General features: G+C 45.6%; 1 protein-coding gene across 1 annotated transcript; it reads left to right on the forward strand.

Annotated features, from left to right (window-relative positions):
* The first annotated feature begins 10,493 nt into the window (after positions 1-10,493).
* On the forward strand, positions 10,494-13,119 carry LOC119303084. Its single transcript, XM_037580179.1, has 4 exons — positions 10,494-10,630; positions 10,721-10,990; positions 12,220-12,484; positions 12,633-13,119. The coding sequence occupies exons 1-4, from the start codon at positions 10,602-10,604 to the stop codon at positions 12,921-12,923; spliced, it is 855 nt and encodes a 284-aa protein (XP_037436076.1). The 5' UTR covers positions 10,494-10,601; the 3' UTR covers positions 12,924-13,119.
* Positions 13,120-13,732: the final 613 nt, after the last annotated feature.

The following is a 13,732-nucleotide window of genomic DNA, read 5'->3' on the forward strand; positions in this document are numbered from 1 at the left end:
GTTGAATTAATATAACTAGTTTATTTTTAGTAAATGCTTAATTAGTTGAACTAGTTGAATTAATATAACTAGTTTATTTTTAGTAAATGCTTAGTTGAACTAGTTGAATTAATAGATTTTTCTGTTAATAGATTTTAATAAACTAATTTATTTTACTATATAATGAATTAGTTTGTTTTTAGTAAGTACTACTTATTTATTTGTTCTTAAGAGATGATGTATTTTTGCTTATAATTATTGAATGCATGCTAATTTGAATACTATACTTTATTTTATGATTTGGTTTTGCTTATTTTATGATTTGGTTTTGCTTATTGAATGCTCATATTGGATAAGTTCTCCTTCATTCCCGTGTGCTAGACAATTTGGTATAATAATGCATTCGGGAATGAAAGAGGAGCTACGTACGTACATCGATCATCGATAGTCAACCCGTGATTAATAATAATGATCTAGTTTAATATTTGAATTATGAACGTAGGCCGGAAATGTCGTACTCATCGGACGACGAAAACCGCCCGGGGGAGTGCGACTGGTGCTACGATGACCGAGGTATGTGCGACAGGTTCATTGAGCTGGACGAAGATCGACGCTTCAGCATTAAGGTCGAGGAGACCTGCGATGTTCATACGGTACGCAACGACGACAATAGTTTTTTTCGTAATTAAGCACGACTTCAACTATTTTAACGTGTATTTTTCATCTTTTTCAATTCGACTAGCTTATCCCATGCTTCGCAAGACGCTATGTCTTGGAGAGGATGGGTTTTGAAGACCATGAAAATTTCGAAACCAAAAAAATTATCCTAAGTACCCATCATGGTGTGGATTTTCAAGTAAAGTTGTACAATGCTCAGAGTGTAACCCATTTTGGTTGCAAAAATTGGGATGCATTTTGCAAGATGTATAGTCTTGATGAGGGTATGCTTGTCACCATGGATCTTGGTGATCCTACAATCGAGCAAGAGACACCTTCGATTTGGGTCCTTGTGGATACACCTCCAGTTCTTCCCTCATGTGAGCTAAACATAGTTATTAAGTAATTTATATTGTTTATTTCAAAATATATAGTTGACAACTTATCTCCATTGACAGCTTATTTTCATTCTTCAAAGAATGTGCGGAAGATGGTAGACAGAACGTACTACACCGAAGGCTCCGAATTAACTTATCAGGAGAAAAATCATCTGGTCGGATTTTGTACTGATCTTGAGAATTACAATATCTACAATCAAACTCCTCAATATTATGGTCAATACGTGCCACTAGTGCACGTGTTGAACTACGGTAAATATCATGGAGATACCCTAGTAAGATTATTTTTTATTATTACGTACAACATCCGTGCATCTTTTTGCACACTTCTAAAACTAGTACATCATTGCTAACTACGAAGTTATTACTATGTTTTTCAACAGATAATCCCGAATGATTGTGTGCCTCATCTGATGTATACGCATGGTAGCCTTCATGTTTTGAATATACGACCAGGTCGTCCTACGAATCTCAACTGTCCATACCGGGTTTCTAAAAGAAGTGGAGACATAAGAATCAAAGAATGGAAAAAATGTATGGATAGTCGTAAGGAGCTTCTTGGAAGCAATGAGCAGCGAAGGGCAAGAATTGGAGACAGGATGATCGCCATTCTTCATAATGGAGAGTCAGGGTCTATATTGTTTTATGCTATTTTACCAGAGATAGAGTAGCTAGCAGGAGTGATTCAGCTAGTTCTTCATGCTGCTCTTAATTAGTACTTGTCCTTTCATGTCTGTGTTCTTCGTTCTGAACTTAAGTGATTTGCTTTTGTGGTGTTATATATGAATGCTTATAATATATCATGACAATAATGTTGAACTCGATGATTGGTTTTACTAGAAATTCTATTTATATATATATATATATATATATATATATATATATATATATATATATATATATATATATATATATATATGCATAACGTGCACAATGTGTAGTATCGTAAAATACCAGCAAACGAAAAAGAATTAAAATGGAAACACAAAATTAAATGAAAAAGAAATCATAAAACTAAAAACCCACCAAACCTTATAGTACCGGTTGGTGTTACCAACCGGTACTAAAGGGCTCCAGGCCCCCGGAGCTGGCTCGTGCCACGTGGTTGCCCTTTAGCACCGGTTCGTGCTGAACCGGTACTAAAGGGGGGGCCTTTAGTGACCACAAATTAGTGCCGGTTATGTAACCGGCACTATAGGGCCTTACGAACCGGTGCTAATGCCCGGTTCTGGACTAGTGCCATGGCAAGACGCAGCCGCCGGCCGGAAACACCAAATCCGGCGGTGGCGACAGGAGCCACAAATCCTCTCAATTTTTGGCCGGCAACGTGACGAGAGGTGGTGGAGGACAGCGGCGAAGGCCTACAAGGCTTCCTCAGCGGCGGACCGATGCCGGCAGGGAGGGGAGGGGTAGGAGGAGCTGCGGGGGCGAAGATGCGGCGTGGTAGGGAAGGGAAAGACAGCAGAAGAGAGCCGCGCCGTTTTAGTCGGCGAAGGAGAGAGTGAATATAAATCGGGAAATGTTTAGGGATAAGAGTAAAATTAACTACATTAGGCCGGATTGGGGATTGGCTAGGTGCCGATTAGTGGAGTAAAAAGCTAACATTCTTCCATAACCGGTTATAGTGGATCGGTTAGAAACGTTCTTATTTTCTAAAAGATCTTATAAAAGTTTACAGAGGTAGTACCAGGAGTATACAGTTAGCCGCAAGACCGAGGTTGCGCAATGTGAGTATTAATGGTTTTTCTTCCTTAAGAAAACTGAAATAAATCCACTCCTTCACACACTACAGTCTACAGTACTACTACCAGTGATATGCAAAGACTGTGTCGACCTACCTCTACCGACCCAGCATCGATCATAGTCTGACCGCGATGCTCTGTTGGGCAATGGATACCGCACGGCGAAGGATGTTCCACGCTGCAGGCAAGGTGTAGTATTTTAATGACTCGGATACGTACATCTCTTGTTACTTCAGCAACCTTGACTTATGACTATTATAGAGGCTAACTCGTGAGCTTCATCGCGCCGATTCTTCACATTTGGGATCAAGCGCGGCGATTCTTTACATGTGAGATTAATTCCTTTTTCCCAAGCAGGTTATTGTAGTTAGTTGTTTTGTTTTTATATCATTTGTGTTGGCTTGAGTTCTAATTATTTTTTGATGATATTTTTTATTTATTTATATATCGTGTTGAGCTGTTGTTAGAGATTGTAGTTTTTTCGAGTGTACAATTGACCTGTTCAATGTGTGATTGTGGTGTGCATACATGTTGGCATGAGTGTTTACCCGGTGGTACTTGTGTGAGTCCCGTAGGAGCTCCTTTCTCATGCTAAAACTAAATTGCTGCTATAACGCTCACATGGGGCGGCCCATGAAGCTCTCCCTCACTCAGCTTGGCTCCTTGTTCCACCCGCTTGCTTAGTTTTTTTCCGTTCAATCCACTGCTAGCTCAGAAGAAACTAATTATCATCTTTTGTTCACTAATTTTGAAAAAGTAAATCCTGGATTCTAAAAAATATTTCAAATTGGAAAAACCTTAAATTTTAGAAAAATGATGGCAAATTTTAAAAGTATTCATGGACTTCAAACAAGTTTTTTTGAATTTTAAAAAGATTCACAAATTTAAAAACGTTCATGAAATTTTGAAATAATTGTGAATTTAATAATTATTCATGAATTTTAAAAATGTTCACAGTTCTTAATATTATTTTTATAATCTAAAGTGTGATAAAATAAAATAAAAATATCAAATAGTAAAATAAAAATATACCAAAATATTTTGTTATAACCGATAAATAAAACATAGAGAAGAAAGAAAAAGAAAATTCCCTTTTCGAACCTTCTCAAAGCTGAGAAAATTGGCTAGTGTATTATGGCTCAACCAGGGACACACACACACACCTTACAAATCGGCTAGATGAGAAATATTTATTGAACCTAGATTCAGCTACACAAGAAAACTGTGCTCTATATAGTATACAGCTGGTTAAATCTTTTTTTTTCCTCATGTGTCCAGATGACAGGTTCTCTAGGGAACTAGAGGGAATAAAAAAAGATGTGAATACATCTGTTTTCAGTGTGCAAAGGTCGGAATTCGTCAAATTTACAACGAACTGGTCTGCATGCAGCTGAACTTGGGCTTTATGGAAAAGAACTCTTCATGTTTATATGACAGAATTTTTCCTGCTTGCTGGTTAATTTTGACATTTAACCTGGTCAACTATTATTAGTTAATCCTAATGATTGTCACGACCGTCCCGTCTTGCCTTACAAAGGGTGAGCGTTGTTTGAAGATAAGATATGTGCAAAGGAAAAAAAACATGCAGAAAGTACTCTTGGATTTACTTCGCGATACAACTGGATCGTTGACATACTCTCAAAGTAGCGCGAATAAGTCAAAGGATGGTTTCTCAAAAGAAAAAGAAAACGATTGAAACGATGGGTTGTTACTAAAAAGTCTAAAACTCTCGGTAGTCAAAAGACTCATAGTCATTTTTTTTGCATCGAATTTAGGACTTTATTCAGAATAACAAAAGTCGGTTACAGTCTGCCCGTAGGCTAGCACGTAGGAAATCTGGGCTGACATCTAGCCAACTGTCCGTCCCATCAAGCGTACAGGCACGCTGAGCACAGAGATGGGCCGGCACATTCAAGTCCCTACCGACATGTCGAACCGAAAAGGAAATAAAATGTGGTACAATGTCCAATAATTCTCTAAAGATAGGCGAAGCAATCAATCCGGAATTGCCTCGCGAGTTCCAGAGATCAACCAAGTGAAGACAGTCAACCTCCATTATCACATGTGAGTAACCTCGGAGCTGAGCCAAAATTACCCCCTCCCTGAAAGCCAAAAGCTCGGCAATGAAAGGATCCGAGACCCCCGGCAGAGGCTTGCACCAAGCTCCTTGGAAAGCCAGATGGGATCGTGCAACTCCCCCCGCCCCTCCATTGGCCCGGTCGTCGAACACTGATCCGTCAGTGTTAATGGTGATCCATGCCGCTTCAGGGGGCGCCAGCACTGGCCACCCGTCCGGGCCCGTTGGCGTGGTATATCAAGAATAGACAGTGTCTCCTGCACCCACTTCATGGCCATAGTGGGATCGAACCCCTGCTGTTCATGTGTCCACTTGTTCCTCGAAGTCCAAATGGAATGCATGATGGTGATGATCTTGCACCGTGCATCATCAGAGAGCATCTTGTCGAGTGTGATGTCGCGAGCCCAAGTGTCTTGGTGTAGCCGCGGTAGCTATAAGTCGAATTGATCTCTAGCTGCCACCCAAAACATGCTTGCATGCGTGCAAGTCACCAAAGCATGCTTCAGATCTTCATCTGTAGCTTGACAAATATCACATCGGCCACTCGTTTTGATGTGCCGATGATGTAGAGTCGCATAGTCTGGTAGGATCCCGCGGAGGGCTCTCCACCAGAATACTCTGATCTTTGGTAGCACATTGAGCTTCCAAAGTGCAGTCCACAACTGTTTGTTGTTCGGTGATGCCTCCGTTACCGTCCCTTCCTCTGGAGAACTAAGCTCGTTGCGAGTCATGAGAGATCGATACGCCGATTTGACAGTGTAATGTCCTGACCTTTCCAAAGCCCATGCTAAAGTGTCCTCACTGCCTACCACCCGTAGAGGAATGTTAAAGATTGCTGCCGCATCAGGGGGATTAAAATTTTGGCGGATTAGATCCATGTTCCACCTTCCTGTATAACCATCAATCAGTTCTGAGACTATTGTAAGCGGGGCATCTCCTATGCGACCGCTAGGTTTGAAGGATGTGGTATTTGGTATCCACGGGTCTGTCCAGATTGAGATTGTGGTTCCGTCGCCGACCCTGTGGATCAAACCCTCTTCCAACGCCTTCCAGCCAGCCACTATGGCCTTCCATGTAGCTGAAGCCCGAGCCGGCGCCGTGGCGTGTAAGAAATCTGAATGAGGGAAGTATTTTTCTTTTAGAACCCGGGCACACAAGGAGTCCAGGTGTGTCAAAACGCGCCAGCCCTGCTTGCCGAGCATAGCAAGATTGAACACCTCAGGGCCTCGAAAACCCATGCCTCCCTTGACCTTTGGCACTGTCAGCTTGTCCCAGGACATCCAATGCATAGATCTTTTGTCGAGGGAGCTGCCCCACCAATATTTAGCCATGGGGGGCGTGATACTCTTGCATACTTTCTTTGACAACAAAAAACAGCTCATGCTGTAGGTTGGTATGGCCTGTGCACCGGTTTTTATGAGGACCTCCCTCCCTGCACACGCAAGGTTCCTTTCAGACCATCCACCTATCTTATTGCGCACACGATCGCCGGTGTGGTTGAAGGTGCCGCTAGTGATTCTTCCGATGGCAGTAGGCAGCCCTAAATAGCGTTCGGAGAACGCTTCCACCATAATTCCGAGAGAGTTTTTGAGGATCTCTCTGCTGGGCTGTCCTGTGTTTGCACTGAAGAAAATAAAGCTCTTTTCTCGGTTAACTGCCTGGCCCGAGCACTCGGCATAAATCCAGAGAATTTCATTGAGCCTGTCTGCACTTTGGGTATTTGCACTGAGGAAGATGAGATTGTCGTCAGCAAATAAAAGATGATTAACCCAAGGCGCATGTATACTTCCCCGAACACCTCTGTCGATATATGCACCTCCATAGTGGTTTAAGAGGGAAGTGAGGCCTTGTGCACAAATAAGGAAGAGGTATGGGGACATGGGGCAGCCCTGACGGAGACCCCTCGTGGGATCAAAGAACGGTAGGAGCTCCCCATTCACCTTGATCGTGAACCAGACGGAGGTGACACATTTCATGATGAGTCGGATAAAGCGATCCCCTAAGCCCAATCTGAACAACATTGCTTCGAGGTAGTGCCACTCCACCCGGTCGTAGCCTTTAACATGTCCAGTTTGATCGCACAACTTGCATTGTTGCCCTTTTTCCTTCCGCGAATGGCATGGACACATTCATAAGCAACCAGTACGTTGTCCGTTATTAGACGGCCCGGTACGAAAGCACTTTGCTCCTCCCCTATAACATCATCAAGGATAAGCCGAAGCCTATTAGCCACGACCTTGACAGCAATCTTATAAAGCACCGGGCATAGAGCAATTGGTCTATATTGTGAAATTTTCTGCGGATTACGGACTTTAGGAATCAATGTAATAGCTGTGTCATTAAGTCCCAGCGGTAGCTCACCACCGTTTAGAAATCCCAGAACTGCTTGGGCAATATCATCACCAAGGACGTCCCAATGTCGTTGGTAGAAACCCGCCGTAAAACCGTCCACTCCAGGAGCCTTGGACGGTGCCATTTGGAAAAGCGCTTCCTTTACCTCGGCTGCCACATATTCCTTTTGCAAAACTTGGTTCATCGCTTCTAACACTCGAGGTTGAACGCAGTCCAGCAACTCCTCCATGGGCGCATAACCTTGAGAAAGGTATAGCGCCTGGTAGAAACCCATGATCTCCGCCTTCACCTCCGCTGGATCGGTGCATACACGTCCGTCATCCGCCTCCAGCGAGGTAATCCTGTTAATACGTTTTCTTTATGCTGCCTGGGCTTGGAAATAACCGGTGTTCCGATCTCCTTCCCGTAGCCACGACACACGAGAACGTTGCTTGAGCCAGATTTCTTCTTGTCGCAAGGCCTCCCGCAATTGCTTTGCTACGCTAGCTTCCTCCTTATTAGGGCCTCGACCCACTGAGGCGATCCGTAGTTTGTCCAACCGGTTTTGAAGCCGGCGACTGAGACTGTACCACGTTGGCCCCAATCGCCCAACCGATTTCTTCTTCTGCATGTTTCCAAACTCACGTTGGCCCCAATCGCCCAACTGAGACTGTACCACGTTTAGAGCCTCAATCACACCTTGTAGTCCCCTTTGACCAGATCCCGTGCGCCACATCGCACGGACCACTTCATCATAGTCCGAATGGCTCTGCCATACATTTTCATAGCGAAAAGAGCGTTGGGCTCGAGTCCAGCCGGTCGCCGCTGAAACTCTGAACTCAGCTAGTACATAACAGTGATCCGATTCCACGCTACTCAAGTGTTTTACATTTGTAAACTCAAACAGGTCGAGGAACGAAGAGTCGACCAGAGCACGGTCTAGTCGAGCCTTCACGTTCGCGTCTCCCTGCTGCCTGTTATCCCATGTGAAAGGGACACCCCACCACCCCACATCAAGGAGTGCACAATCTGCCGCAGCTTCCCTGAATGCGCGCATTTGCCTCTCCGGTCTTGCATTGGCTCCAAAGTGCTCATCCCCATGCAGCGTCTCGTTGAAGTCACCCATACAGATCCACGCTTCATGTTGAACAGCAAACAATGTACGTAAAACCTGCCAGCTAATGTGTCTATTGGCCACTCTGGGCTCACCATAGAACCCCGTAAAGCGCCAACTCTTATTATCTTTGTCGACTTTGACGTCAATGTGAGATAAACTGAAGCTTTGCAGAGAGACCGCAACCTCCTTTGTTCAAAAGAGGCCAACTCCTCCACTCAACCCGTCACTGTCGACAGCAAAACAGCCTGAAAAGCCCAAAGTAAACTTCAAATCTTCCACACACTTGCCCTTGATTTTGGTTTCCATGACAAACAAAAGGGCGGGAGCTTCTTGCTTCACAACTTTGCGAAGCTCTCGAACTGACCAAGGGTTCCCAAGCCCTCGGCAGTTCCAACTTAGAGCACTCATTGGCTCGGGCAGGGCTGTCCCGCAGCCGCCGCCGTTGATTCTGACGATGGTGGTGTTGGTCTCTTTTTCTTGGGTTCCCTCTCCTGGAAGGTGTCCCCTAAGTCTCCAACTTGCTGTTCTGAGATGACCATAGCCACCTGCTCAGTCTCCCCTCCGGTCTGCATCTCCCCACGTTCAGTAATGGCCAATGGGGCCAAGACGACCTTGCGGTAGACTTTTATGTTCTGAGGCCCGTCCTTGCGTTTAATCGGTGCATTGGTTTTGGCAGGAGAGGTGACCTTAGTACCCTTGTTCTGGTTGGAGGTGGAAGAGCGTGATTCTCTTGTACTTGGTTGTGGATCACTATTCTTCCTGAACGAAGACTCCCCAGAATTGGTTTTCTGCCTGTCCTCCGGGGCCCGTAGGCTGGGTTTGAAGGGCAGGTCTCCCTTCTCATCCCTTGTTCCAGGTGTAGGGCAAAACAAATCCGAATGTCCCAAACGACCGCAAGAGAAACAAAAGTGCGGGATACACTCATACTCAATGGAATAGCTGTCCGTCTTGTTTCTCTTGGCCGATTCAATTAAGATCCATCTTCGAAGGGGCTTTGTCACGTCAATGGTGACCCGAGCTCTCAAGTAGCCCCCCACAGGATCAATCTGGACGACAAAGGCTTGTGGATCTAACTGGCGTGCTATGGCCAAGCCCCTCGTCTCATTCTTCAGGTTGTAGGGTAGGTTAGCAACCCGTACCCAAACCGGCAGCCTATCAAACTTCAGCTCCGATGGCTGTATGTGATCTTGGAATTCCTCCAAGATTACCGCATGCTTGCTAATGTGCCAGGGAGATCCCTCCCACACACGATCACGATCCCTCTTTGATTCAAACTCTGCTGCGAACATGTTCTCTCCCAAAGGACGGATAGCCAGGCCCCTAGGGTTTCCCCAAGCCGGACGTAGGGCGTTGGTTATCGTCTGGATGTGTAGGAGATTGCGATGGAGAACCTTGCCTGCCAGAAGCCACTTTGGTGCCACACCGTCGTCGGTGTCGTCAATCACCAGAGGCGTTGCCTCTTCCTCCGAGATGTCGAGCTTTCCGAGCGCTTCCTCCATCTGCGCTCTGGCAGATCGAGGTGAGACCGCGCCCCTTCCTTGAGTGCCTTGAGTGTCCTTGCCCGCGCTGGATGTTGCCATCGTCGCCGGGATCAGGGAAGCGGCCCGCCGAAGAGATCAGCGGCCGCCGTCAAGTTCGCCTTGCCCTAGTCGCCGCGAGGGAGGTTAGGGTTTCGGGAAAAAACGATAGGCTACGGTGAAGACTCATAGTCATTAGTTGCAGGTCAAGTTACAGCTGATCTTGGTTTTTCATGTAACATATGTACGCAAATATAAATGTACTGGCCACGTCATGATTTATACCGTGAACAATTAATTTTCACCATATACGCTGAAGTTGTTGAGAGTGATCACGCTTCTGCGGCTACAAGTTGCCTTCGACCTCCAGGCAAAACAGCCTACTGACTTGGACGTGGATTTTCTATGCTCGAGCTCATATGAGGCCGTTATCTAGGACGTTGGTTGAAGCATGGAGATCTGTGCCAGTTGTCAATACGGGCCACCTGGGCGAGTTAGGAAATGTGCACTGTGGAGAAATACGTAGATGACAGGCGTGGGTGGTGAGCCGCATTTTGACGGGCGCAGGAACGTCCGTTTGCGCTTGACGATTTGGGCCGAGGATCAGAACAGTTACTTGACGTCTAGTCCGTGGCCCCGAATGTGGGGTTTTCCGTTCGATGGGCCCATGATAGGAATTAAGTGGCCGGTCTGGTGGCTTCGGATAGGGCAGAGCTGACCTAATTTTCGAAGGCCTGGTGGTGTGCGGCGGCGGTGGCGGCGGCGACGGTGAGGGCGACAAGGATGGAGTTCCTGATGCAGCCTCTGCACGGGTATGTAATCCTATCTATTTGGCTTCGTTGTTGCGGATTTCAGTCTGGAAATGTGTTGATTCCGAGGGGATTTGCGTGTGCTTGGAGCAGATCGACTTTCCTTGAAGAGGTTGGGGAGAGTTTGGTGCCGGCACCGGTGGCGGCGGACGGGGTCGATGCGGAGATGGTGGTGGAGCATCCACTGGCGGCACAGGGGACAGGTGGACAGCAGGCGCCGGCTGAGGAGCAGCCCGCAGGTACAGGGGAGGCGCAGATCTTGATGGAGACTGAGGCAGCGCAGGAGAGGAGGGACGTGTCACCACCAAGCTTGGAGCTATCTACAGGGAAGATGAACCCACAAGCTCCTGGTTGGAATAAGAGGTTAGTGCATGGCGTCCAGATGTACAAGATTAAATGATGAGCCCCTGGGGTGAGCATGATCTGAATATGTTGTTGTTTTCGACTGGACTGAAATTGTGTAGTAAAGTAGAAGGTACTGAAATTACTTGGAGGTTTGAATGACGAAACAACGGAATATCTGAACTAGAACCTGGATAATTGAGCAGTAGTTGTTAGAACTGGCAACTCTGGTATGACATGATTTGATGAGAAGTACTCCCTCCGTTCCGAATTACTTGTCTTAGATTTGTCTAGATACGGGTGTATCTAACACTAAAATGAGTCTAAATACATCCGTATCTAGACAAATTCAAGACAAGTAATTCGGAACGGAGGGAGTAGCTGTGAGGGAGCACATTAGCTGTGTGAGCGAGAGTAGTAGACACTGTGAATTTGGGAGCTAAAGTTATTGGTGAAAACATTCCCAAACATGTCAGGTTCATTTGTGATGAGGGGAAACATCAATGTCTCCCCCTGGTTTTAGTAATTGTGCTAGTTAACATTAATTGAGGTGCTCGAACATAATTATGTAGTTCTGCCCATGCGTCCCATCGTTAGGTATTTGTAATACGTAATTCACTTTAGATGATAAGCACACTGAGGAACTGGCACTGCAGCTGGTGTCTGATTGTCAGGCCCAGGTCTCAGTTTGTGCTCCGTTTTTTGTTTCTCGTAGAGCTAGCATGCTCTTCTGTCGACTTTAGGGGTGCAGTGTGTATGCATTGGTTCCAGCGTGCGTTGGCTGGTTTGTTCATTCTCTTTTTCATTTGGCTGGCGCAATATTTTCCGAGAAGTTAGTCAACTGTTATGTCGTTGCTTGAGATGTGTACTCATGATAAAATGATTTAGGGCACGAACGGCTAGCATGTTCATGCCAAAAAAAGGTAGTCATTCTGGTTAGCATTAGATTTTTTTTTCCATATTCATCATCCTTATGTCTCGGATATTCTCTGAACTGCATTTGTTTTTAAAATCCACTCTATATCTATCTTGAAGATCATCGAGTGGTTTTCTTGTGAACAAAATGTTAGCTGTAGTCTGACTTCGTTGTTGCGTTGTGTTGGTACCCAGTCTGTGTTTCCGGTGACGTTAGTCCTGATTGAGGGCGAAGACATAGTGTGGCATGGTGGAGGCACAGAATTTTTAAATGTGTTGACAGCAAAAAGAATGTACATTTTTGTTGAAGTTTGAATCGTGCTATGTGACTGCAGGTTAAGGATTGGTGCTGCTGCACCAAGTCGTCTGCCTTGCCAAAACCGTGTAAGTGCATTTGAGAAGGCTGTTCGAAACTATGCGGAGAATCCAAGAGATAATGTGGTCACACCGACTATCGGCACGACATTTGACTCAGTTGGAGAGGCGTATAACTTCTACAATTTGTATTCATGGGAAAAGGGATTTGGGATCAGATATGGCAAGAGTCGGGTTAATGTGGAGAGGATTAAATGCATGCAAGAAATAGTCTGTGGCTGCTCGGTTAGTACAAACTGTTTTGTATGTCAAGTCTACATTTTCTTGTTGTCCACGGAAACTGACATATGGGGAACAGAGGAATAACCAATCTGAAGAAATGGATGTTCTTCAGGACAGATGGGGGCTTACATCTTTCCTGACGCACATGTAGGTGACCACCTTGTCTTTGCAGTCGGGGCAGGGGATCAGCGGAAGCACTGCCTCCTGCTGCGAGGAAGAAGAAGAAGACGCCATGGTCGCCGGTCTGCTCGGTCCAACAGGAAGACAAGATGATGAGGTTGGGGGGACAGAGGGGACGGCTCAAATGAATCTTCCAGAGCAAGCTGCTGGATTCATCACATATATAATACAAAAAGGGGTATGGGAACGGACGTTAGCTCACCAACGTCTGAGCCGTGGCTCATGCCGGCCGCGTGCATCTGAGCCAGCGAACGGAGTGTGACGGCCGTTACACTCAATGCGGGTAGGTGGGTGGGCCCTGTCCTTTGAAAAAGCATCCACTAGTACTGAGAATACGTTCTGAAATACACAGGGGGATGCGAATCTTGGCGCTAAAGAACGGCTAGGATAACAGGTGCATCTGAACTCGGGCTCAGAATAGCACTTTCGCTACTGACTGGCCTTCTTTTGCCCCTACTTCGTCCGTTATTTTTATTTCGCATATAATTTTTTTTAAATTAAACTATATAAAGTTAATCAAATTTATATTAAAAAATATGAATATCTTCAATACTAGAGTTATATAGCACAATTTCTTTTAAGAGAAATTATGAATTGTTTCTATTACGCATCTAATGATATTGATTTCGTATTGTAAATGTTCATAGTTTTTTCTTGTCAAGTTGACCAAACTTTCTAAAGTTTGACTTAAGACAAATTTTATATGCATATACAAAGCAAAAACAGGAGAAGTGTCGACCGGTTTTTGCCTTCAAGCCCTCCTGGAGTTTTTTGCTCTGTTATTCATTTTCTACTTTATTTAGTTTGTTCTCGCTCCGGCTTGTACGTAAACGGCTCCCTTCTTGTTAGAGCAACTCTAGGCCCCGCAGAACACACAAACCCGCAAAACTCCGGCGAGTATGCGCGCTCAGCCCATTTTTCCTGTCAGAACAGAGCCCGCATACTCGTCCGGCCCGCAAAATTTTTTGCCGCGGCCCGCAAACCGCACGCACCGACCGCTATAACTGCGGTTCTGCGACTCGTTTAAGGGTCCAAATCCTATCCCTCGCCGCCTCCGAGCCACGCGATTCC

This window comes from Triticum dicoccoides, chromosome 1B, assembly GCF_002162155.2.
Source record: "Triticum dicoccoides isolate Atlit2015 ecotype Zavitan chromosome 1B, WEW_v2.0, whole genome shotgun sequence".
Lineage (NCBI taxonomy): Eukaryota > Viridiplantae > Streptophyta > Magnoliopsida > Poales > Poaceae > Triticum > Triticum dicoccoides.